Raw genomic sequence first — 27,398 nt, 5'->3', positions numbered from 1 at the left:
ATTAAATCAACAACTTTGTAATAGGAATTTGTGTCTGTTTAGTTTCTATCTGTGGTGGAACAAGAGTCGTTTAACCTACAGTCAGGGCGTTAAATCATTTACAAGCTGTGGTTAACCTCTTAAAATCCCATGTTTTCGTGTCATTTGCATACATTTGCATATTCAAATGCAAAGCTTCAACAGAGCAACTGCAAGGCCTTGATGCATTCATGAGGCAGCGTTGGAGAGGTAGCAAGGTAATTGAGGAAATTCTATTCAAAGACAGCTTTGTTGTTTCTGTTGACTTTTGATGCAGGTAAAAGTCAATACTTGTGTATGTGAGTATTTACATTATCAAACCGTAGTCAAACACTTTGTGCACTCACAAATGGGTCATCACGAACAAGCTGGATTTTCCTCATGCAGGCCCTAAGCATTTGCCAAGTCTAGGAAATAGACAAGTATAGGTGTAAATAAGTCTTGTAATTTGATAGAGATTCTTAGGCTGATGAATACCCAAAGTACCCCTTAGTAGCCTGTTAATAATGCATGATGCATGGCTCTCACTGTATGTTGTCCTCTTGCTTGTACTATTATGGATTTTTCTAATTCCAAAACACTAGATGTAAACCACGCATCTAAATCCTTCCACATTTATTTATTTATTTAATTTATTTGAAAGGAACAGTACACATGAATGTATATAAATACAAATGTAAATGTGCCGGAGTTAGCAAGCTTGCTACAATACACATTATTTACAGTAGGTTTAGGCTACTAAACCACAGTTAATCCTGCAGACATGTTTCAGCGTGTCTAACAGGGGATACGGTAGGAAAGCACTAGTGAACATTTTCCTTGTCATGATGATCAAAATACAAGTTCAGGCAGTGTCAGGTCTCCTACAAAATAAATCTGCTGCTCCATATTGGCTGGATATAAACACAGCTTTGTGTTGACAGGGCTGTTATGGCCGAAAAAAGCTGAAAACACTCGACAGCTTTGAAAAAGCAGGACTACAGAAAGATGAACTTGGTGGTTACAGGAGGAGCCACACTCTACTTGATGATGAATAGGTACTGTACTCCTGACAATCAGCACAGCTCCCTGCCGTTCATACAGTATAAAGAGAAGCCGGTCATGGATATCCACCCTGTAAAGTTTGTCGTGTCTAAGAATTCCCCGTCTCGATCTGGTAATTTCCACTGAAAAGTGGGTCCGGGGAGAGAGAGGGAGGCAGAAGACCTCGGCTCATTAAGAGCCTGGACAGCCATGTTCAGTGATCCCTTCGTAATCTGGGGTCCAATTAACTGTATTCATGTAAGAATCCCAGCTCGGCCTGGAACTCACAAACCTGGGGGCGCCATGAGGCTGCTTATCAGCCCACAACACCGCACTACACCGCACGCACCCTCCATCACAACAAAACCTCCACAGACCGTATACTCATGGTGGAGTTAGCCAAATGGTAGAAGTTATCCAAAACGACCGGATCGCTTACTTCTTACTTCTTTAAGTTAATTGTTTTCAATTTGGCTCTGGAAATAAAAGGGCATTGTTTTTTTGACGAAGCGTGTGCATTTTTAGGTTTTTAAGTACCGGTTCAAGTACCGTTTAGCACCGTAACCATTTATAAAATACCGAGTAGTAACCGGTATCGGAAAAAACCCAACCGATACCCAACCCTAGTGATGAAGGGAGCTTAGAGAGGAGAATGAGACCCCACCCCCACCAGATCCACTGCTGTCCATTAGTTATTGCCTTCATCTCCTTAAATTGGCACATTGAAATAAATGCAAAGCCAGTGGTGCTGTCTAATCATATAGTGGGTTGATTATTTATGATTGACGTGCTCTCCAGATTGTTGGGTTGAACGGGGTCCCCATCTAAATTGCTAAATGGATGTTTTCTGTCAGCGCGTTGATGACGCAGCGGCGTGTTTGTCAGATGGTGTCAGTCAGATTTAGTGGCTGAATCCACCACACATCTCTGATCAGTGGGCTGCAGAGGCCAGCGTTAGACACTTTCTTCGAGATGTAGTCGCCCTCACCTCCGCAGTGAGATTACTAACAGTAAATTTCCCTTTGCTCATAACTGATCCGCCGAGAATACCTCCTTGCCGAGTTTGCATAATAGCGTCCAGATGGTACACAAATGACTCAGTCTTCTGACATTTGCTTTGGCATTTTGTTTCACTTCACACTTCCAAACATCACATCCACATATAGCTCACAGGGAGTCAATAGGATGCGCACTGAGCTGACCACAAGACACCTTGAACCCTGTGCCAAGGTTAAGAAGAAGCATTTCCTGAATTGATTGTGGGTTGTCACGTGTACATTGGTATCATGGAAAACCATCAAAGCATTGATTTCTCAGATATTTGCATTCAGGCCAGCAATTGAAGAGCCACATCATGATTTCCCGTCAGCTGTGTGTGAGCTGTGAGTATGTGTGCGTCCGTGTTTGGCTACAATCCCTTGTATTTCTATGAATAGTGAATTTATGCTCAGAGAAGAGATGAGCTAATTGGTGCGCTGCCAAACACTCATCTCTGTGAGAGAATGAAAGGGCAGGAAAAACTCAAAAACAAACAAGGTCATCAGAGTGTGGGCCTGAACAACTGAACAACAACAGCCTCCAAGGTGAGTACCATGATATCAGAGACGAGCACCACATCAGACCCAATGTTCTGGGTCACATACAAGACAAAGGGAAGGGAGAGCAGATATCAATATATGGGAAAAAAACAAAGATTGCAGGGGATTTTTTCTGATACAACTCATGGGAGCAAATCCCATGATATGAACCCCTCTGGCTACAGGTGTACTGGATGTTCGTTGTCAGAGCTACAATGATAAACTAATGCGTATTAATCTTATGGAATGGCTATGATTAATTAAGTTTAGGGCACAACTGTACTTGGTGAAGTGTAGGAAAAGATTATGGTCTGCACTTAAATGACTGGAGGTAGGCTCTGTAAGTTTAGACTCTCGCATCAGCAATAAACACAGTCCTTACACAACTCTACCTGACTTCCTTCCTTTGCGCCCATCATAATTACTTTGGCTTGCTAGAGGTCACCTCACAATAAAAGCTAACTGTGGGTTGTAACAAAGCTTTCACAGACAACCTACCGGCTTGTTCTTAACAGGACAGCTCTTTTGCTCCTGTACCTGATGATTTATGTTCAGTGGAATTGCGTCAAGTAGAGTGTCCTTTATGCAGGAAGGTGAAATGTAAGAGTGGAGAGATTGGGGTAATGGATCAATGCGTGGAGAGACAAACTGTCATGCATACACATTCTGAATCAGACATAAAGGTAACCCTAACTCCAAAAACCTTAACCAGATACATGTGTTTCCCTAACGTTAGCCTTACTGTCATCGCCAAGAAAGACTTTTCCCAAAGTCAAATCTGTGATGCGGGGTATTGCAGAACTGTCTGACACCCCAGTGCTAATCATTATCATCCTCCACCATTACCAAAACACTAAAGATGGAATACCTTCAGTTAGGAAGCAGTTGGAGTTCCAGAGATGTGGAGATTTCCCTGTGGTGGCCCAACACCTTAGTAAAATGGCTGTTATTATGATTCATAATCTGACACAGGAGGCAGATTCTTGTCTCTGTGTTACAAAATGCCACACAAGAAGGTCTTCTTTCAAAGGTATTCATGGTGTTGCTCTAATATCGCCACATTACAAGTCTGGGAAGTAGTTGAAGCTCTACAGACAAAATCAGGCACTCAACAAGCTCACATCCCTGATCATCCATCCATCCATCCATCCATCCATCCATCCATCCATCCATCCATCCATCCATCCATCCATCCATCCATCCATCCATCCATCCATCCATCCATCCATCCATCCATCCATCAATTTCTTACTCATCCCTCTCCCTTGCATTGCTTTCCAGGACCTCCCCATTGATTCTGATACATTCCCAGGTCAGATCCTGGACTCCAAGGGCCCGATTGACTAAAGGTTTGCATGTGTAAAAATGCTCAAACTTGATATCACCTGCAAAAAAATATGCAAACTGATTTACTAACAAATGTGCAATGATGATTGGGGCCTTTCAAAATTGCAAAACAACATACCCTGTCCATTTAGTACCTTTGTCTTAATGAATATGCAACATGGGGCGTTCCATGGGGGAGGAGACAATACAAATAGGTTGATTAAGCCCTCGCAATGCAATTTCCTAAGCCTCAAAGTAATTATGAATGATTGTGACTGCATCTGAATATATTATGTTTGGAAAGTAGGCGCTAATCTGCCCAACACTGTGCACAATGGAGAGGAGATATTGGCACAATGAAAGAGCGCCTATAGAGCAGTGATTTTCAACCACTGTGCCGCGGCACACTAGTGTGCCGTGAGCTTTCGCCAGGTGTGCCGTGGAAAATTACCAAATTTACTTAATTGATCCAAACTAGCGATGCACATTTTGATTTTTTTTTTTCAGACCGATAACCGACGCTCATAGGCGGTTATAACCGTTAATGAGTGAGATTCAGCACTCCACTGAGCCGACCGGCCAGTCTCATTTTGTTTGTTTTTTATTTTAATAACACACGCGCGCTGCTCCCGCTGTGCTGCGTCTCATCCACGCCAGAACAGCAGAGCGCTCCTCTGCTCGTCTGTGCAGCTGCAGGTGAGTGACGGGGGAGCCGGCTGAGAGCCCCTCCTTTTTATTTTAGGGGCACCGTCCTTATTCGTATTCACTCGGTTTTCCACACACACACACACACACACACACACACACACACGTAAACATGTGTCTCGTGTGCATACGCAACGGTCAAATAGCCTATGTATAGACGGACGCGCAACAACTTATTAATCATCATTTAATTATTTTATTTTGAAAATTGACCGGATTCTCTCGCCTTTTCTGTGCCAGACTTCCTGTCTGGTACGACCTGGTCTACCCAGCTTGACGGCGCTCTCGCATGAAGAATATAACTGAACCGATCTGAAGCGCTGCAGCTGCGCACACTGCGCTCCAGAGCGCGAGATGTGCGACCAGGCAGAGTTGCAGGTTGCACTCAGAGTTTGTTCTGACTTTCTATCACAGGGAGTGCACAACATCATCTCATGTTTGCTGTGAAATATGGCTGAAGGCACGAGTGGAAGTGTGCACGTGTTGACAAGCTCGCATGAGTTGATTGACAGCTAGAAAAAAAAAGGCTTTGTTGAGCATCTGTGTCTGCAATAGTGACTGTCTGGCAGAGTTGGCTAATAAAATAGGACTTTTTTTTAATGTCAATGAGTGTAGTGGCAGAAGCCTGCACAGTGACCATTACTGAGTCAGAACAAACTAACTACACTGTAAGAGACAAAATTTGTATTATATTTACTGTATTAGGCTGCACTGTGTCATTTTCTAACATTTTTGGTTAGTGGTGTGCCGCGGGATTTTTTTAATGAACAAAGTGTGCCGTGGCTCAAAAAAGGTTGAAAAACACTGCTATAGAGAACAGATTCTTCTTACTCATGTTTACATTTTTTGGAATGACTTAAGAAAAAATAACAAAATGATCACAAGAAGGAACTTTTTTTGTTTTTTGTTTTTTGCATCTTTGCAAATCTCAGGAGCAGAGAGGGTCACTCCAGCTACTGTGGCTGTTTATATTAAGATCACCCACAACAGTTTACGTGATATTGTCCCTATGTGTTACACAGGATGGGTGGGTACAAAAGGTTTCTGGGCACCCTGGATTCAATGAAGGAAACCAAACAGTACTCCTTTCCTCTCCTCCCTCTCCAGTTCCCAGCTCTGGGACCACTGGGTTTGACCACAACCTTTACTCCATCTTTGATCCCTCTGGTTGGGGAATTTAGGACCATCAGACCAGATGCAGCACTGAACAGCTGCCGATTAGGGGTGTCCTGTCTGAGCACTTGTGAATGACAATCCATCCTCAAGTTCTGCAGACAGATTTTCCATCACTGTATTGTGTCGGGCCCTGGTGTCCCAGTTACCTCCTCATCACAGACAGAGAGCTGCACCTGCTGCTCAGCTCTGGTCTGAGGCTTCTCCTCTCCTATCCTGAGGTTTTATTCTAAGACAGTTTTCCTGCTGCTCTCTTAACCTCATTGGTTGTGCTTCTGTACTGTATTTACTCTCTCACAGACAGTCTCAACAAGTTCTTAGCTGTAGCTCAACAATATTTTTATTTGCCTCTTCCACTAAAACCTCAACTCCACTGGATCAGTTTCATTTTGAGCCTCATTTCCGTCCAAACTCCCCATGGGGGAAATAATTACAACCAGCCAAACCCTCAATTAAATACTGCTGTTTGCACCTGTTGTTTACACAGTGACTCTTTTTAGATCACCAGTTAAACGTACACCAACCATGTTTCCATGAACACGTGATTTAGTTCTCTTAGTAAATCAGACCCTAACTGCACCGACTCCTTCAGACTCTTGTCTCTTCCATTCCCTCAAATCTTACGTGTGATGCATATTTTGAGTTTGATACTCAGACTTGCAAGTTTGATTTAAAGATATGAAACCCTGCGGCAGAATATGCTTCATGCACCATCTGTGAAGAAGGATCTAAGAGCAGGAAATCCTTCCTCTGGTTTGAAAGTGCATACAGGGTAGAAGAAGAAGACGCAGGAAGAAAAAAAAAATTGTGTGGGATACAGAGAGACTACAAAACACAGACAATATAGACAGACAGCCACAACTTAATGGAAACCCTAATGGCCTGGTATCTCTAAACAACACAGAGCAGGAGGGCAGGAGTGAGGGAGGGGCGAGCGAGTAAAGAGCTGGGGAGAAATACAACGGGTACAGAATAAAGTGAGACTGAGAGCAGATAAGAGAGGGAAAGAAGTATGAAAAAGGGGAGATATGATGGGGGAAAAAAGAAACAGCATCATGGCCCAGTGATCACAAGGCACCCCTCTACCCCCCAACCCCGCTCCTCCCTCCCCGGATCTATTAGAGACCCATCCTCAGCTCTCTGCTCCACTCTCCTCATGACATCCCTCTCTAAAACCAACGGCCCTGCCATCCCATTAGCCCTGCCAAGTGGAGCTACTGGAGTTATGAAAGGCCCAGAGGTGGAGGTGGAGGTGGTGGTGTGCCTATGTGTGCGTGTGTGTACAAAATGTGTGTGACAGGTATGAATGCGGATGTCTCTGTCCCACTGGCTCTGTTGACAGCCCGTTGCTCCGAACGTGTCCCTGCCCTCCTCTCACAGCAATAGGAAGCGGGGGGAAAGGGAAGTCACCGTGGGCTTGACATTTAACAACTGACAAAGAGTGTTCACATTTAATCGCTAAATGTTAACTGCCATAATAGCCCCACTTCACTCGGTTAGTAGGGGACAAAGCTTCGGGCCCCTGGACGGGGGCTGACGTTACATCCTCATTGATTTCACTGGTAGGGCACGAGGCTTAACTCTGACCCAATTGCGGCGCTGGTGATAATGCTTATAAGTTTTATTTATAGCACTTCCAGCTCTGCTAATTTTAGCTCCCACTGCTCAATCGTAATCGAGCGACTACTGCGAGCCAGTTTGGACTCTGCCTCAAAATGAGGATTAACCCTGACAAGACTTAACCTACATCTCTAAGTGAAAGTCTCACTTTAATAATGAATGTCTGCCTATGATACAGTTAAAAAAAATACAGTAAAAACTCTGCTCAGGCAATGTGCAATGCATACCACTGAAATAAGCCAAACTGATTTTCAAGTCAGTGCATTTATCAAGTCAACCTACTCTCCTTAAAGGGATAGTTCAACACTTTGGCAAATTGGCTTATTGCCATAATCCCTATAGCAGTAGGTTTGTTACCTTTATTTGTCGGTGCGAGCTATTTTTAGAACGGCCGAGTGGAGCAGCGAGCTGCTTAGAGCTACGCTACGGAGGCTAATGGGATTTCTTGGTTTCCCGCATCAAACTCATCAAATACACAATCCAACAACTCCAAAACGCTCTGGTGGACAAGTTGTGACCTGCACATTCACCACGCTATGAGATAATAACGGAACGTTACGAGACAGAGTTGTTTTCGAGGTAAATACAGAGACTGCTTGCTGAAAAACTTCCCCTGAAGGCAACGTGCATCAGCGGTTTTGCATGAATTTAATGTTGAACTACCCCTTTAAAGATCAGTAGCATTTTTAAAACGATTCTAATTGCATTGTCTTGAACAAATCAAATCCTTACCAAAATTGCAAGACATCTGATTTCAGATCCTCAGGTCAGATGTCTGAGCTTGGATCTTAATTGATACCACAAATGTTCAAACAGCGGCATCATTCTTAATCTTTGCCTCCAGTTTAGTTTTGTGTTGTGTGGAGTTATGAATTGACAGAGTTATGGTCTTATCATAAGCTGTCCGTTTATGCATCCATGAGTTGGCCTTCCTTCTAAAATCTAAGAGGGGTATTTCACAGGATTTTCCAAAAAATATATATCTCCGAAAGAAAAAAAATGTGAATTAATTAATATAAAGTTTCCATCAACTTGTATTAAGTGAACATTAGGAGTCGAGCTGGTGGCACTAATTCTCCTTTTGGGAGCCGTGAACCCTCTACAGAGGAGCAGGGCACAATGAGATGTCATAATTAAAAGAGTACCAGTCTAATCACAGTCAAATTTCCAGCCCTCCAGTGGAGCATATACTTCAGCGGGAATATAAGTCACACATGCTTCATGATTTATTTGCTAGGTCTGATTACATCGCTTTTATCAATACAACGACTTCTCCATCTGAACCAAGTGTGAAAACTCTTGTGGTTCTGACTTTATTCTTTAATTTCCTTTAATGATGTAAATCCAATATGTACTTTAAGCTCTGTCATTGCACCAGCTAGACCACTGGGCTCACCAGCTAACTAACAGTTCTGACAGTTCTGGAGGTGCAGGAGGAATGTACAGTAATGTCAGTAGTTTAGTCTCACTGCAGCATTTGCAGCTGTAGAACAAGAAGTCTGCATTTTTTAATGTAGCATATACATTTTTAAATGACCGTTAAAACATTGTTATACCTACATTTGTAAATGCACTGCAGAGCAGGTCGGTTAACCTACATCTCACGTCTGCTGATGAGTGAAAACCAATTAAGACATGTCTGGAATTGGTTGAAATTAATAGCTGCACTGATATCATTATGCATTCATAGATAGCTCCATTAATGAGCTGCAGATTGCAAAGCTCCCGTTCTCTTGTAAGCGCCACAAAAATCCCAGTCCAGACCATCTCCTTCCACAGCGTCAGTGAGAATTGCTCTTTATCTCATAACTCCCAATCACCCCCCAGACACCGGGGGCCAAGCGGTCACTTGACATGTCACTGCCACTCCAGCTTCACAAAACGCGCCATGATAGTCTCAGCAGGGACGGGGAGGGGGCGGGAGGTTGAGATGGACTTCATAACCAGTTCATTTTGAAATGTGATAGACAGTGAACCCACCATAGACCGCTGTGACCCCGTGTGTTAAAAGGCAATAAGAGATCCATTTTATTGAAGTAGTGCTTCATAGTGTTCCTGCAAAGCTTGTCTGATTTCACTACTCCCTCACTACCGACAGCCGAGGTGACTCGTGGGGCTTAAAGGTAATAATCTTTCCTGAAAATCAAACAGTGTCACAGTTTGGCATTTTCATCCAGTGTCACATCGCAGAAATAACACGCCAAAATAAAAAAGCCATTTCTCCCAACGGCTGATTGACATACCAACCGACTCCGTTTGCAGGCTGTTGAAAAGCAGACTTCCTTTTGAGAGGAGGCGGAGAGTGAGGAAGAGGTAGCGGAGGAAGAGGAGGGTCCGTATATCGTAAGCAAGGATAAGCACAGATTTTTCTGATGTCTTCTTAAAATAAAAGAAGTAACATCATCAAAACTGCCTTTATCCGTGCCTTTATAGACCAGCCCTCCTCTCCACTGAGACGGACAGAGTCGCAGACCACGCACACCAGAGAGGTTAGGACATTCATCTCAGTAGAGTGGACAACACAGAGCAGAAGCTTCAGTAAAACAGTTCAAGACATACATTTCAAAGGTCAGGATTTAAACAGAGGAGAGAAAATGGGACCATTTGGGTTTTTAAGGCACAACACAATGAAAAGAAAATGTAATGTGGGCCAGCTGCAACAAACATCAAGAGGTACAGAACATTCTTGTTTACAGGCACTATGCCCTACTTTGGTTTGTTGTTTTATTAATTAGGTCTGAACTCCACTCATAGAATTGTATTTTATCTGGGAACAAAAACAATGTGGAATAGAAATCTGCCCTTTATGATGTTTTCTTGTAGTCTGGCCCACATCAGCACACCATAGATCTAAACAGAACCAGGGGTGTAACAGTATCACTAACCTGCCTAAAGTCCATGTTAGTTGACTGTAGACTGGAGCTAACCCAGTATTATGTGATCAAATCAAATGAATCCTCCCACCAACGTCAGCTAGGTCATGCTATCAGAGTTAGCTCCTGACAGCTAAACAACATTAATATCAGTGAAAACAGAAAGAGTTAAACATGCTGGCTAAAACCATGTGCATGCATGCTGTCTTTAACCATTTGAAATAGTACCTGATCTTGCAGGGCATAAAGCCTTAAAGTTAACACTATCTACTTCATTCCAAAAATGTCTATATTTGTACTGATACAATTCTACAACTCCTTAATGTTACATTTTCAATATCAATACAACAAGAAGAAAATTACAGTGTAAATTTTGTCTTATTTCATTTTTAAGCTCATTACACACACTCAAATGTGTTTGTGTGAATAGACAGCCAACCAGCTACCTGCATTATTAGCGCTTTGTCTTGTGTTGCGTGCTTATTGGCTCACTGGTGCTGATAACATTTACTCCTTAGGTATTGAAATGTGTTATGAAGACATTGTTCCATTTCCGTACCTGGCTGTGTAAAAACTAGAGTTACATAATAGTGTAATTTTTTTTTAAAACAAACAAACAAAAAAAACTCACAAATTGTTATTTATATACTTCTGTTTGTATAAGATTTCATATACAGGATACAGCATGTTAATTAATTTGCTTGTTGGTCAGTCAGGCTAGCTGTTTTCCTGCTGTAGCTATAGGCTAGTCACATCCCAGTGGTATTCATATTGTCAACTCTTTAAAAAAATAAATAAAAAATAACAACTCCTTTAATAAAAATAATCAAAACTTTTCTTTTTTAACCAAACAGAATTTGTTTTGTACCGTTACACCCCGAACACACAAAACAGACACAGACAGGAAGCTACATGTCAAGGAGGAATATACAAAGGTTAGGTATAGATAGATCAACATGAAGGCACTGCACTACACTTAACACTCCAGGTATAAGCTGCCTCCAAACACTGACACTTATATCACCAGCATTAATCATTAACTGAAAAACCATAAATAAAGCAGTGGTTAGAGGCAGCTTTGACCCTTGAACAAAGAACAGCCATCCCTACCATGGTGACTCTGGGAGCGGACCGGCCAATGTTTTTCCCCTAGAAAACAGAACCAGGTAGTTATTTATTAAACTGTGCTGCTTGTGTGGTAATAGAAAAGAAACATACAATCACATTGTACAAGCAACAGTTACAGTTTTGTGCTGGAAAGCAACAATTCAGTTAAATTCAGAACACCACTCTTGGTTAATATATAAAACTGGCAATTTCAGTGACAATAGACATTTGTTTCAGTGCAACATTACACAAAAAAGCAGTACAGTGGCATCATTTCAGGAATAACACCTCATAAGTCAAACACATGTCATGTTATAGCCACAGATACGAGGACACACGTGGTGCAGGAGGCTGCTGCAAATGAGAATAATGTTAGCGCTTGGATATCGATTGTGTTGCATTTTATCTTCCCATCAACTACTGGCTGATGCCACCTGACGCCATGACACAGAGAATCATGTAATTTCTCTGTGCGCACACGCTCTCAGACGCGCACACACATACAAAATGCCACCGAGTGCGGGGGAAGACAGGAGCAGGGAATCTCAAGATGAAGACAGAGAATTGGGGTAGGTGGAGTGGGGAAGAGGATAATGAGAAGAAGGGAGGAGGTGTAAAAAAAAAGTCGCCGTTGTTCCCCGCGCCCTGACACCACGGGGCTCCAGCCATGCGGCACTTTGATCCATCACTATCGATTTACCATCTGCCATCTCACCACCACCGCCTCCCACAAAGCAACATGCAGCCACAGGGAAGCATTCCCCAGGTCCTGGGTCTCAGAACCATACCAACCAGTTTTGACCTTAAACACACACTGACTGAATGAACTTTCATAGTTTGCAGAACATTAATAATTTGAGGTGAGAGTGCTGCCGTTGCTGTAGATACACTGATGAGCTTGACTAGTATAGACGTAGAGGGAGGTTTGCATGAAATCCCCTGTGAGGGGAATACGCAGGCAGCACTGAGATGCTGAAACACAGATAACGTCGGCAGCAGCAGAGAGGGAACACACCATAGATTATACACTGAGCTGGATTCTGTGTGCAACTCTTCCTTTGCCTCTGTCATCTTGACTATTAACTATACATTTTAGAATAGAAACAACAAATTTATAATGTTAATGTGACCGATGTTGTTCTGGGGCCTGCCCTGAGCGGGCTTAGAGCCCAGGTCCCTTGCACTGCGGGTGACGATGCTAACCGTTTCGCCAAGAGGCCAATGGCCACTTGGTAAGTGGGTTAGCATGTCTCTTTTTTTATGGGTGAGAGAGTTTACCTTTAAAAACCGCTAACCGCCACACGCTGTCACTTCTCCTCACTGGTACCTCGTGACTGTGACTATACCCACGGACCTCCGTTACATTAAAATTAAAATGCTGAATTCATAATAAACTGCAACTTCACATACAGTAGTTGGTCTGTCATGATCAGTGGCTCTAGTGGCTAACGTTAGCCAGTATTAGCAAACTTCCTAAGATGCCGAGTCAGTTCTGTGTCTGTGACATAAGCCTTTACTATTCGCCTGTATTTGCCACTGCAGGGGCAGCTGTTTACCCAAATTTACATAGACACATATAACGTAATCACAGTTACAGCAGTAACAGCAAAGTAATTGCTATGCACACATAAACTCTTTTCTATTGAAGTGAATCGGATTCCTCACAAGGATTACTTAAAATTTTGTATGCATTTTCAAAATAAAATAACCCGATACGATACATCATTTCATAAAATAAGTGTTGTATTAGATTTTTGCAGCTACAAAGGTGTGCTTTCTATTATATGTACTTTTTGTAAATGATTTATATGTTACTCTTAATATAATGTATATTTTAAGTAAGTATTTTTCTTTATAATATCAGTCTTGCCCTGCCTTTTTATCTTTAATCAGAACTGTTTGCTGAAGACATGCTGTGATATTATAATGGAAGATATTGCAATACCAGTTGAGTCATTTATATATTTTATTTAAACGTCATTTTTCCCTACACTCACGAATCTCAAATTACAGTTTGACCCATGATTGTTCCTGATCTTTCATATACTGATATTGATCATCAGCTCTTCACCCCCCCCCAGATTTATTATGGTCGTTGTGACCTCATGAGGCAGTGAAATCTGACATCAACCCCTCACTGTACCAAGGTAACCGCTACTTGAGATTCTTGCTCAATGACCTTGAGTGTTATTCCAGTCAATAACTAATCAATGCCATGATGAATCAATCAGACATGTAATGCAAGGCTGCCATATTGATGGCTGTGGCGTGTTTCCCCCAGTGGACACCACTCTGTCATCTCTTACATCCTGTTTAGTCCATATCTGATGTCTGGTGATGCCTGCTGAGGGCGGGGTTAATGAGGATGTATTCATGTAGCAGCATGGGACCTGGTGAACCCGACGAACCCGGGTACAGCTTAGGAAAATGCTCAGCTGCTTTAAGCCGACTGTATTCCCTAAGGTTTGGTCGAGGTAAAGACAGTAAATCATCTCTTTGTGGCCGTGCTGCCAACAACCAAACTGATACATTTAAGGCCTTCCACACATCTGTTTACTGAGCGTTCCAGTGCAGGTTACTCCGACAAACACAATGTGACAACAAACCTTGATCCCTGTGCCTTAGTTAGAGTTCTCCTGACTCAACATTATGCAGCATATTTATGATGCGTGCAGTGTTTTAGTCAACAGAGACCTGTGCGGTTGAAGAGAGCTTACAGAAAGACTCAGCCGTACTCTCTCCCCTCAGCAACAAGCAAACAATCGCTTCCTGTCACAGCATGGCCATGTGAAGCAGTCAGTTACTTTGACACACAATTTTCAGGCAGTGCAAGGAGAGGAGATAAATCAAAATGTCTGAAACTGACTGTCAGCGCAGGGATGGAATCTACAGAAACAAGACCTCTAAAGCATGACGCCAGTGTGTTTGGGAGCTCAGCGGTAAATAGCGTTGGTTATGCTCCTTAATTGGAGTAAGACTGTGTTGTTGGGTTTTTTTTTTTTTTACAGTCAACTGCTACACCTACGTGCAGTCAGCGGGGGGGATGTCGGCTTTCTGGTGCAGCACCGCTACAGGGGAAGACGACTGTGAGTAGAAAAGCTGCAGAGGAGTCAGCGTACTGAAGAGAAGCTCCCTCTCCAGGGCAAATCTACTTGCCAGCATGCCCACCATCAGCACTCAACAATATTTGCTCAGGTTCTCAGCCTAAAGGTAACACGCTCTACAGCGACGCCGCTCCGGCTCCAGCCACCCTCACTCCGGCTGCCTATATCTCCTGAAATCATCCCACTGCAGATGTTTCTCGCGTTCACACTTAACACAGGTAATACGACTTTTTCTATGAGTCGTCAAGAGCCACATTCAGATAGAAGAACACAGAGAAGCACTTCATTTTTGCACAAAACCATGCATTTGAGTGCTGTTTGGTCCAGCAATGATGTCTACTGAGAAAGAATGTATTGTACCAAATACATGGAGATTTGCTAAAACTTCATTTAACGATCATAATTGCGAGTCTCACTGGTCTTAATGGGCGTTTCACTCATGTTGAGGCTTCATAATGGGAGTATTGACTCCAGAGGCCATAGTGTGATACATGCTGCAATAAAGCTAAATGTTTTTTTATGGCTCTAAGGCCTCTTGTACTCTTGCATTTTATAATAACACACAATATCTCAGACACCATGTTTGGTGCTGATGCATTCGGCTCATCAGCCTGGAGGCTGAGAGCACATTCAAAATGAGACTACTGTAGGCCACACCCACTACATGTGTTGACCATGTGTGAAATGTTGTAATCATGGATGCTGCTAGAAAAATTGCTTAATTTACAGATGGTGTAATTTGTTGAATAGCACAGACGTCATTGGGTCATATAATCACTCAGCCTGGTGTTAGCCGGTTCCAGCCTGTTGTCTCTTTGCTTCCAGCCTCCTTTCTTTGCTCATGTACTGAACTTAAATACAGCCAAACTGAACAGAGATGTTCTTATTTACATGTTGTGTTCTGCTGTCAGACAACAGAACAAGATTGAAACAGTGGCTGACACATGCTCCATTAAGACGACATGTTTACCAGTTACTAGGCAGAGAAGAAGGGGTCTGAAGAATGTGTAGATGTTAATTTAGCAACATCGTCCCTAAACATGCTCCTTTATGACCCAGTCACATTGAAAAGGCAACAGCCAGCCAACAGATACTTTGGTCGAAAAAAGTCGATACCAACACGCAAAAAATATGCCAGCTTTTTTTTTTTGGTACAGTGAGTACTTTGCCCTCAGTGGGCTGTGCCGATTCCAGCTGCAGTCAAACTCGCGATCCGTTTGTTATGTGAGCGTTCGATCCGCACCAAACGCCTGGTGTACGGCACAAGTTTGAGCTCATGTAGACATGACGCGCCACTCGTCTTTCTCCGGTCACTCGTCATGGAAACATGACGTGCTCTGCCAGTGGTGTGGCGTTTGGATCAGAGTGAAAACAAACGTATGAGCTGAAAAATGAAAAACAATAGATCCTTTTCTCCCTTGCACTTGAAATTCTGTGCAGTTTGAAAAGTTGTTGAAGCAAAGTGGAGCTTAAACACTTGACAGTTGTGTGAAACAGTTTTTTTCTAATAAAGTAGTGAATTTAGAAGTACATGGGTTCTGTTTTTTGTTTTTGTTTTTTATCGTGGTATGGAATGAGTAATGGTATTGGTATTGTGACAAGCCTTCAGGGGCCAGTCAAACATTTAGCCAACCATCCAATAGTATAACTGCATCACTCAGTCAGTATCATACCTGACCTGTGCTAACTCTTGCATGTGAAGCGACTTGGCTCTCTCATTCGGAGACAGAAGTCTGAACTGCTGTAATTATGCTTTATAGGATACTTCCAGTTTATTACAGCTTCTGTCTTTGGGGCGTCATTTCTTCCAACAGTAGTCAAGGCAATTGCTGCTGCAATCTGGGAGCTTGGTAGATACAGATACATAGAAATACACAGAGTTTAAATTCAAAAAGCACAATACTCAGTGAAAACATTGGCACACGGAGGTGAAATCTGGTGGAGTCAGCCTCTTTGACCTGCTTTGCTTGCCGTACTCGTATGATAAACTTCAATTATTCACAACCTGCTGTTTGTCTGACTGTTTCTTCTCTGTCAGACTAGGTTGCAGTGCTGTTGCTGATGTTTCAAGGTCTCAGTATACACAAACATCAAGAACAATAGGCTACAACGCTCAAGTTAACGTTAACTTAGCAGTGTTAGTGAGCTAAATGGCAAGGCAATGCGAGTTTATTTGCACGGCCCATTTTCACAGTTTGTCTCAAAGGGCTTTACACAGAAAATGACATTGTTATCTCCATCTGATAGTCATGTGTAAGTTTATTGCCACCACCCTGGAGACTACTAGGGAGAAGCAGGGAATTGTGTCTTAGTTAACACACTCAAAAAACGACTGACACTCTGAATATATTCACAATTAGAGTGACTGAGGCCAAATGTTATCCTTCAGCAAAAGGGCGATCCTAGTCCATCATTTCTCACAGTGCAGTTGCCATGTGGAGCGATGGAGATCAACATGAAAAACATGCAAAGCTGCCCTTTAAATATCAACTGTGGGCTAATTATTACAATATAATGGAGTTCAAGAGTTTTGATTTCCAAAATGTGCATTTCTTTTCCTATCTGGCACCCTGGTTTGTTGATTTCTTTCAATCAACACCTCACTGAGCGAAGATGCGCTCGGTTTCTTGCTTCGCTAATCACGGCGCATTAGCATATTAACAAATCAATTGGCACGAAGGAGTGAATGTCTCTGTACCTGTGGCAAAACACTGGGTGCAATATTATGTCGCGTACTGAAAGTGTGATTTGTTTCACCCCCCACTCCGTCGCACGCGCACACACCACACACATACGCGCGCGCACCCCTGCTGGGTGTGTTGGATTGCTATCAGTCCCTGAGAAAGCTGCTTACATAACCACGCTGCCAGCACCAGCCCACGTCAGCCTCCATATTAGATGATAACATCTTAAATGGCTTTTTGACAATGTTGCATCTCACTTTCAGTTTATGAAGACAAGGCCACTTGTGATTGTGTGTGCGTGTGTGTGTGAGAGAGAGAGAGCAGATCTGTGTGTGTTTTTCCTGTACGTGATGTAAAATAAGATGGTGTGTAATGAAAAGACATTAAAGCGATGATGTGGCGTGGACTGTTTCAACCTTAAGAGCACAAAATAGTCCTGATTCATTTGTTTAGCAGCTGGTGCACTTGTTTAAAACATATTCTCATCGGCCTGGAGAATAATGATGTTAAATATTTATGCTTAAGTGGTTCAGGGGTTGAGATTGTAAAGCATGAAAGCCGATCGTGACGTGATTAACAAAAGCGCAAGTACAAAGTTGCCAAAGTTTACCACCAGTCCTCTGCTTGCAGGGGGAGAAAAAAAAAGCTTTCTTCATTAACTCTCCATCTCATACAGCAATCCCCCAAGCTCAGATAGAGCAGGGCGAGTGAGCAAGGGAAAGATTAAGGAGAGGGAGAGTGAGAGCAAAGATTCGATAAAGAAGGGGAGAGTCTTATTTCAGTGCTTCACACACTGCTGGATGATCAAAGTAGAAAATGCTGTTTTAATTCCAAGAATCATATCTCATCTCCTGTCCACAAGCTCATTATAGAGAATTATGCTGCAGGACAGAGGGGAAGAGAAGAAGAGGAGAAGAAGGAGGCAGGAAAGGCTTCAAAATCCAGCTAGTCTGCTGCACTCCACTTAATACCCTTTCTTTTTTTTGCTAAGCGCTGGTGTACAGCTAACCTTTGCTGACCGGCTGTGGACGCTGTAAACGGCCAATAGTGACCTTTGCCTCAACCCCCGAGGCCCTGACGGTGATGCCGTCCCAGCGGGGGGGCATCCTTGAGCAAAACAGCGTATGACGTGGACATGGTTCCGTGAGTTACTTGCAGCAGCACTAAGTTATATTAGTCTTGACTTTCCATCCACGTCTAAGGTGTTGGATACATGGAGGGGTAGACAACAGAGCTCTGTGGTTTGAAGCCATGGTTAGGACTATAAACTTGTAATGGTTCACACACCCTCCAATTAGATTATAATTTTATCTGGGTTTAGCTGTAGCTAGGTTGCCAGTTTATGAGATATATCGTGTAAAATAAATGCAACCTAGAAGTAACTGGAAAGTTTATTTCTACTCTTTTAGCTGGCTCCAGGTTTTCATGTCCAGTTCTTCACTCGCTATAAAGAGACAAGTTTGTCAAACCTCCTGAAAACTCCTGGAAAAAAAAACAAATAAAAACAAATGTAGAAACAAGAAATGTATAGGATAAGTGGCCAATCCTTTGACTTCATGCACATGAAGCTCCTGTTTTTTCCTCATCTACACCTAAGAACCTAAAAATGTGTCATTTGGAAACCCCCCACAGTAGATAACACTGACTGCCTGCAGCATTAAAGTGGTCATTAAGCTGCATTTAACTTCATTTTAGACGTCATCTTAAAACTTGTTTTTAGCATGTGAAATTCAATTTTCATGAAACATCTGACTCAATATTGTTCGGAGGTTGTTGGCTCATGTCTGGCCCATGAAGATATTCTGTGTGCACGCCAGAATTGGTGCAGATGTAGAGGCTGTATTTACATTGCTATGTCTGTCTAAACCAGAATTAACTTTTTGATTTATTTATTTTTAATCATTTACAGTTTTTTTTTAAAACCGGCTGTCTGTGTGTACCTGTGATCTATTACACTACCTGTTACTGTGAAGCTGATGTGAATGTCTCTCCAGATGAACTAATAGCTTTAACTCGGGGAATAATGGATTAGTTTTGGCAGCGTCTGACACCCCCAGCTGACCGAGGCCACACCTCTGGAAGCTGATGCATGCTGGGTATCAAAAAATCACAATAAAACCAATCCCCTAATGTAGATGAACAGGCACAGGACGACACCTGATGTCAGCCCGCCCGCCAACACCGAGCAGCGAGGTGTAACCGCTCCGACCCTCCCTGCTCTGCCAGAGCTTGTTTTTTTTTTCCTCCGCACAACAGACACAGACACCTGCACGCTGTGTGCATATCCATCTATACGTTTACTCCTCCAGCTCCCCATTCAACAGCACAATCAGCCTCAGCAGGGGCCCCCGGTCTCCAGTCATTACAGCCAGTTAATTCTAAACTCATTAACAATGGAGCCATAACAATGGTGCGCACAGAGGCAGAAGGTGTGGGTGGACTGTCTTCACGCAGGAGGGAGAGAAAAGAAACGCAGGGTTTTTCATAATCAACTGTCAGTCATTTGCTAAGATAAAGGCTTCTTTAAGTCAGCGCAGGGGACAGAAGCCCACAGTTGCAATTTAATTACCATTTTGCTGGCGTTTTATAAAAGAAACATAAGTATGCAGTGTCATGACTATGGAGGATTGGCTTCATGAATATGTTTAAATTGAATGAATGTGAATGAATGTATTTCTACAAAAGACAGAGCTGAATTAAAGTTCTGACATATTCATTGACAGTCAGGATTCTTCTGTCTCTCTGGCCTCCTGGTTGAATGAGGAATAATAAGGCAGAAATTTGGATGAATATTAACCAGTCCTTCCTGCACTGGGAGAAAATCCCAGTGACTTTTCATGCCCTCTAGGAATTTTCATCTTCACTTCTTCACCCCTTTTTTGTTTAGCTTTTTTTTTTTATCAATTACCATACGTTAAAAAGATTTTTTTTTTTTTATATATAGTTAAAAATTCCAATCAAATCTTGAGAGCACGTCAGCTTCCTGGATGTTACGGAGGATATCCTGCTTCGGCTGCAGAGCTGTCACGCAGCCCGGAGCACAAAAGCCAGCAACACTTGACAAGGTGTGCACAGTTTGCTTCAGGCGTGAGGCGTGAGTGAGACAAATCTGAATATTGATTGAGGCCATTTAATCCACCTCGGCGCCTATTGATATGTCAATCATCCTGCTACATCTAGTGAGGCGCATTAGTCCCGCGAGCGGAACAGTGGCCCAAGGACACCTCTCTTTTCTGTCGTGTTTTAATTGCTGTTGGCACCGCACGCCGCGACTCATGGTAATGAGTTAATGAAGTCATTGAGATTTAGTGAGCAGCCACAGGCTACAAACTTCCTGCCGAGAATAGAGCACCACTGAATATGGCTTTATTAACATTTCAGAAAAGTGCCACCAGTCACATCAGCTGCACTGATCACAGCAATTGTGATTAATTTCGTTGCCTGCCAGATCAGACCGGGGGGAGCAAGGTGGGAAAGAGGTTTATGGCGCCATATGTAGGCTTTTTAATATTTCATCATGATTGGATCTCACAGGAGAGTAAATCCTTTTCTCTTTGTGCAGTTCTTTCTGTTTCACTTCTCTCTCTCTCTGACACACACACACACATACTGTACCACACTGTGTAACGGTTTAAAAATCCCTTCATGAGTTTCCCGTCTTTACACCAAATCAAAGCAACTTTAATGTCCTTTGTAGCAATGTTAACAGCTAGCTCTAGGGATGACGATGTCAGTCTGTCAATCCCATGATTTTCCTCTAGCGCCACCTTCAGATTGACGTTTGTAGCTTCAAATGAAAACACCTCATGAACAGTCATGCTTCCCTTATGGTGAGCTGTGGAGATTCTCTGATCTCTCTACTCTGACACCATCAGGCCAACTTGTTATTTTACCTTTAGTCAGCTCCTACAGCACTACAGCCTTAGAATTAGAGTTGTTCAATGGCAAGTGTGCTACAGTAGTAGTAGGAACTTTTATTTACATATGCAACTCAATTTAGCATGTCCTCTTTTAAAGGGGAACTATGCAAGTCTGGTCACGTTTCTCTGTGTTGCTAACCCTCCTCTCCTCCATGTGCATTTGTTTTCAAGGAAGCTGGTGAGAAATCAATCCATGGAGCGGTGGATATTATCATATACAATGTTACAATGTGTATATCTGTGTAGTCTTAACTGTCATAAACAAGAGATTACGGATTATGGGGCGCGTTTGTGTGGCGGTGCGGCAGAGATGAGAGCTGGGACACCAGGTTGGAGGCTCTGATCTTACAAGGTTGGTTTTCAGCCAAGAGACATAGGTGGAAGGCAGAGAGCCTGTTTAATTAAGATAAAAAATGAAGCATAGTTAAGTTGAAAATCCTGCATAGTTCCTCTTTAACTATTAGTTTATGTTGCACTGAATGGGTATAGATCTTATATAGGTTATACTATGACATACTTTGAACAGCAACGATAAATATCCATATATATATTTTACATTTGGATTAAATGATTTCTGGTCATCAGAAGAGGATGAGTAAAAGGAAAGAAGCCAGGATACTGTACAGCACTGAGGCAGACAATGTAAGTATAGTATGTTGGTAGTATGTTGGTCAGGAAAATGTTTGTGTTGCTTAGCAACAGTCAGTGCCAGTGCAGCTGCAGAACAATTTGTGCGTAAATGATGACATAAACAAACAAATATGGCACTGAAAGATGCGTTGGAGAAAAACAACATCACACTTGAGGTTGTGATGTTGCACAGCTGTGACCGTCTTGGGTTGCTCACCCTGAGGTTTCTCCAGTTTTTCCCTGTTTAAAGGCTTACAGGGAGTTTTTCCCCAGTGGATGTGAGGGTGTTGTTATGATACCATGTAAAGCCCTTTGAGACAAAGTAGGCTAGTCAATGACCTCAGGTGTGACTCTCATACCTGGGCACGGGACCTTTTTTTCTCTCTTCTGTAATATGTATATTAGATAGACAGCCAGTCTGGTACCTGTTAGATCAACAAACAGGATTAGCCTACAAAACTCGGATGGGTTTTGTGGACGCACTCCCCTGGGATGGTTCCTATTGTATCCTGGATTATCATAAGTATTGTCTTAGTCCACCTCCGTCTTCTTTTGTTCAGCATTTAGCTTTAATTATCATGCATTTGAATTCAAATCCAGTTTACACTGTTGTCTCCCGAGCAACACAAACTTTGTTGGGAAGCGGTGACTCATTTCCAAAACAAAAACAAGAACAAAGTCGAAACTATAGTTTTGCGGAAATGAATTCATTCTTTCCTTCAGATGTGCTGTCAGGTAATTGGTTGAAGCTCCTGTTAAACGATCAGCGAGCTACATGACAGACTGGAGAGTTCGAGTCTCAGTCGGAGGCAGGGGGGGCGTCTGACAGAGGCTTCCTCCCATCTAATTAAGCAGTAACCCTCACTGAGAGAACAGCACAACGAGCCGAGAGGAAAATCTATAGAATTCATTTCCAGAGATTCAGCAGCAATTTGTTCCACAGTTACACATATTGCATTCATTAGATCTACAAAAACATAACTCATCTTCTGAATTCATGACAGGGGTGAGAGACACCTCTTGACATTGTTGGTTTTTCTGCTTTGCTGAAAAGTCTGACCGTCCTCTGTGCTCTCCACTCGAGCTGTGCCTTGATGTTTTTTCGGCTCTCGGCTTTGATTTACTCTTGAACTTGCAAATGCTGCAGCTGCTGGTGCAAATATTTTTTTGGAAACCTGTTGAGACTGCATGATGGAGAGGAGGGCAGGGAGGCCAGCCTGCAGATTGCAAGGTGATGGGACCCAGGACTCCTGTGGTTGGAAAGGGTGGGACGCTGAACCCCCCCTTGCCCTCGCTGTGTGAATTTACATCTGCACAGCCAAACTCTGCAGCACAAACACTTGCATATGCCAGATTTCTAAAGACGGGCCATGGAAAGTGTTGTGGGGCTCTGGGCTCCAGACAAACTTTTTTTAATAGGAGCACAGTGTTCCCCTAACTTAAAATGTTAGGAGCGCAAGCAGAAAATTTAGGGGCGCACACCGTAAATTGACTTGCAAAGCAAATATTTACATTTCTCTTATTATTCACCTCAGCATCCTCAAACATTGGCCTGCCACTTGTAATGACAGATTCCAGATTATTTGAGTCCTACCTTCCAGGTTTCACTTGTGTTAAAGGGGACATATTATGGAAATATCACTTTTTGAAGGCTCTTTAACATATATTTGGGTGTTTGTCTTGTTTTGAGAGGATGAAAAGAGACATGTCTTTAAGACACCTGGGAACTATTTTAATATGTGGAAAGGGGGTATAATATGTCTCCTTTAAAAGAAAATGAGCAAATTTACTGGTTGCACATGTGCAAGAAGATGAAAAATTGACTTGCGCCGACTCAAATTTTAGAGGCAAAATGCCCCTGTAAGGGCAGTCTGGAGCCCTGGGGTTTGATTAGCTGAGAACGCCTGTGTGGGTTTTGTTTGGGGGCGAAACTCATCCAACTCTCTGACAAACAGTTAACGGGTGGTGTGCAAGCAAGCCGCCGCCATTACTCTGTTGATATCATGTGGGGAAACAAATTGAAAGATGACTGAAGTGGAAAATGGCTGTTAGTGTATTGTAACTCTGTATAAACTGGTGAAGCATTGTAATTATGCACCAAACATTTACCCAGGGAAAAACGGCTGCAGGAAGCACGCAACACAAACGTGTCAATAGATGAAATACAATGGGTGTGTGTTTAATTATTACAATCTGCAGCTCTGAAGCCAACGTGCTCCCTCCGCCTTTGACAAAGCTTCATATTTCATGTTGGCATGCATTTCAGTCAAATGAGAGCGAGTCAGGTTGATAGATCGAGGGTCTGCGGAGATGATGCATTTCCCCCGTGATTGCTTTCATAGCCATTACTCACAGCACAGGGTGATTAGTAGGCAGGCGGCTGACACCTCTGCCTGCGCCTGTGCGACGGAGCCGTCTCATAGGAGGGTCCGGTTACCTCTGCCACAACACTGATCTTTGATTGTCGGGCTCAATCAATGGGCCAAAATAATGGATTACGTGCGTTCCTATCAATCAGCCTGCCAGGGGCGAAGGAAGTCGTGAAGGACGGACGGCAGCCGAGCTATTTATGAAAGACGCTGGATGACTTTTAGAAATATCACTCAAATTCTGTCTCCTGTCATTGTGTTACCTGACAGAGGTATTTTGGGAGGAATACGTCTGTGCCGTCCTTGGCTGGTCTCTGCATGTATAAAGAGGGAGGGCAGCAGTGACAAAGTGTTGGCTCCACCCTCTGACTGAGGAATCATCCACTGACGTTAGGCCTTCTTACACACAGGGTATCACAACAGTCTTCAGACCCGTTCACATGTTGCACGGGAAATTAAACCCTGTTAATATTAATGTTAAAAATATCATAGAAATACGTAACTCTTGAAATTAAGCTCAGGTTCCTCCATTATCATCTCTGTAATGTCTCTCCACCTTGACTGGAACCTATGGTAAACCCCGCTGACTGGACACACATCTGTTTGTATAAGATCTCACAGCTGACAGTGCAGATCAGTGCATATTATTCATGAAAGAAAATTAGGATAATCAAAATGCAGAAAATAAATAAAAATTCTGAATGTATTCTTTTTAAAATTCATAAATGCAGACAGAAATAAATCAGCAAATGAATGCAAATGCTAATGTTTTGATATTCAGTCATATTCTGGTTATTTTTTCATGATATTTACATTTTTTTTTTTTACAGATGTGGTGTGGCCTAAAGAGGCTCAGCAACAGGTTGTGGGTGGTGCTGTCACTGTCAAATATGACAAAACCACACCCACACATTAGTTTGAGTGTCACATAAATAAAGTGGAATATCTGAAGATATTTTTCAATTTTGATAGTTTCCTAATTAATCAAGAAGCCTCATTTTTAGAAGCTTTAATCGTAACTACTTACAAAGTCATTATTTACAGCTTAAAGGGGATATATTATGGAAATATCACTTTTTGAAGACTCTTTAACATATATCTGGGTGTTTTTCTTGCCTTAATTCTGCCCCCCCAAAAGTGAGTATTGACTGTAATTTTCAGGCTCCCTAGGTTGAAATCCACGTGCAGTTCTCTCTTTGAATTTGCATTATACCACCCCTACCTGGTACCAGTAGAAGGGGTGGGGCGGGGCAAGCAGTGGTTCATTTGCGTTTAAAGGGCCAGGCACTGAAACCAGCCGTTCTGAAAAGGGCTGTTTTGTTTGATCCTTGGGGTATTTTGACCGAAGCATGTCACAGACATGTCTTTAAGACACCTGGGAACTATTTTAATTTGTGGAAAAGAGGCAGAATATGTCTCCTTTAAAAATACCAACCAATCAGCATAATGCAAACTCCTGCTCTGAGCAGCTTTAATGTCCTTGTATGTGGACAAATACATCTGCCCCAGTTGAACTGCACCCTCAAATTCAGTTAGAACAAATTAATGTGTATTAGCGATGCTCTGTTAAATTATTAGAAGGGAGTTACTAAAAAGAGCACCCACACATAAAAACAATATTTTTTTGTATGAATATAACCTTGAGCTCTACTACCAGGAAAATGTGCAGCCTGTCAAACTGAGATTCATTGGGATGGAAAATGAAAATTCCTCAATTAGCGTCCTATAAATAGAACAAAGATGGCTGCCTGGGGTTACTGCGTTGGACGAGATGGTTCTCCATCTCAGCCACAGCGCCCTCGGTCAGTCCCATCGCTGCGGCGGCTCAAGCAAAATAACCAATTAAGACATTAAGTCTTTCACAAAACCCTAATTGTGCATTAATCACAATCAAACTGCATTCTGTGTCACAACAATACACACATGGATTCAGAGGACGTCTTTCTAGGCCTTTAATTAAAAGGCAAGACATAACATCAGCACGACCGTGACGCCACCAGGGTCTGTGGAATACGCTCTAGCTAAAAGGCTAATGAGCGAGCTAAAAGGCTTGAAGTCAATGAGCTGCCAGCATAGGAGATATCATCCTCTGGAAACACTTTACATTTTTTACTATATTTCCCAGGGGGCTTTGTGGCAGCTGCATGGCTGATTCCTCCTGGTTTAATTTAATATCTCTGTGCTTCTCCAGATTGCTGCGTCTGCCAGATAAACCACCATGGTCCAGAGAGAGAGAAGGAAGGGAGAGAGTGAGGCAGAGGGAGGAAGGGAAGAACAAGAAGTCAGATGGAGTTTTGGCCCAAATCTGGTCCTCTTGCGGTCCAGAGGATGGAACTGGATGGTTTCAAATCCCAGCGCTGCTCAGGTGGGTTTGAGCACTCAGAAGTAATTCTTAAGATAATTCAATTTAACTTGCAGCGAGCAAATATTAACTCACTCTTCTGTAAACATTTAATCCTCTCAGAACAGCTGATTCCCACTGATGAAAAGACCAAATACTAATTGCCAGAGATGACTAATTAATATTGGAGGTGATTAAAAATGTAAAAGTCACTTTCTGCCTGTATCATTTCCTAACCTCGCCTCCTGGCACAAAAGGAAAGATTTACTCTGTCATCCAGTGGGGTGGGACCAGCCACCATGTGACCACCCTCACCCTGAGAATGAAGACAGGCCTGTATTTTATTACCTCTGCTCAGATTGACTGCAAAAGAGTTCTGGTGCTGTTTAGACTGAACCTGATGCAGTATTGATGGCGCTGGTCTTCTTGCACAGACAGTGCCCGGAGAAGACGGATCAATGCCGCGTCAAGGGAATAGAGGCAGTTTAGTGAAGGGAGCACAAATGAAGGCGATTTACTTTGTGCGGTTTACACTGTACATGCTGGTTGGACCGTACGTTATCAGGAGGACAGAAACAGCCCCCACCCAGATGCCACCAGAGCAGACATGATTGAGAATGCTTCTTTACATCCAAAACAAGTCACATCTCACATCAGCATCACGTCTTTATCTCAGTGCCGTCGCCGTCCGATTATTATAATTTAGAGACTTAGCGAGCAAACATGGGCCCGGGTAGCGGGGTGTTGCAGCACGGATACAGGAGCAGTTTTTACACTAACACCTTGAGTGCTTCACTGCCTTTGCAGCCTTTGTGCTTCATTGCCCACGGCTGCAGGAGTCAACTCTCTCTGCAGGGTCCTTTTATGCTTTTCCGCCATCAACCACCTCGGAGGAAACAGTGCCTGGGTCTGAGACATGCACATTAAT

General features: G+C 42.8%; 1 protein-coding gene across 4 annotated transcripts in view; it reads right to left on the bottom strand.

Annotated features, from left to right (window-relative positions):
- shisa6b (shisa family member 6b) overlaps positions 1-27,398 on the bottom strand; it is a 70,294-nt gene that overhangs the window by 13,730 nt on the left and 29,166 nt on the right. The window contains exon 5 of one of the 4 annotated variants that reach the window (XM_085761019.1): positions 11,426-11,464. The exons of the other annotated variants lie outside the window; for them this stretch is intronic. Coding sequence (XP_085617145.1) covers positions 11,426-11,464 — 39 coding nt within the window. The remainder of the gene's footprint in view (positions 1-11,425; positions 11,465-27,398) is intronic. 4 annotated transcript variants of the gene reach the window in all.

Source organism: Trachurus japonicus, chromosome 19 (genome assembly GCF_045865225.1).
Source record: "Trachurus japonicus isolate A0001 chromosome 19, Traja_1.0".
In the NCBI taxonomy this organism is placed as follows: domain Eukaryota; kingdom Metazoa; phylum Chordata; class Actinopteri; order Carangiformes; family Carangidae; genus Trachurus; species Trachurus japonicus.
Note: the sequence above shows the minus strand (reverse complement) of the source record. Positions and strands in the feature narration are given on the sequence as shown.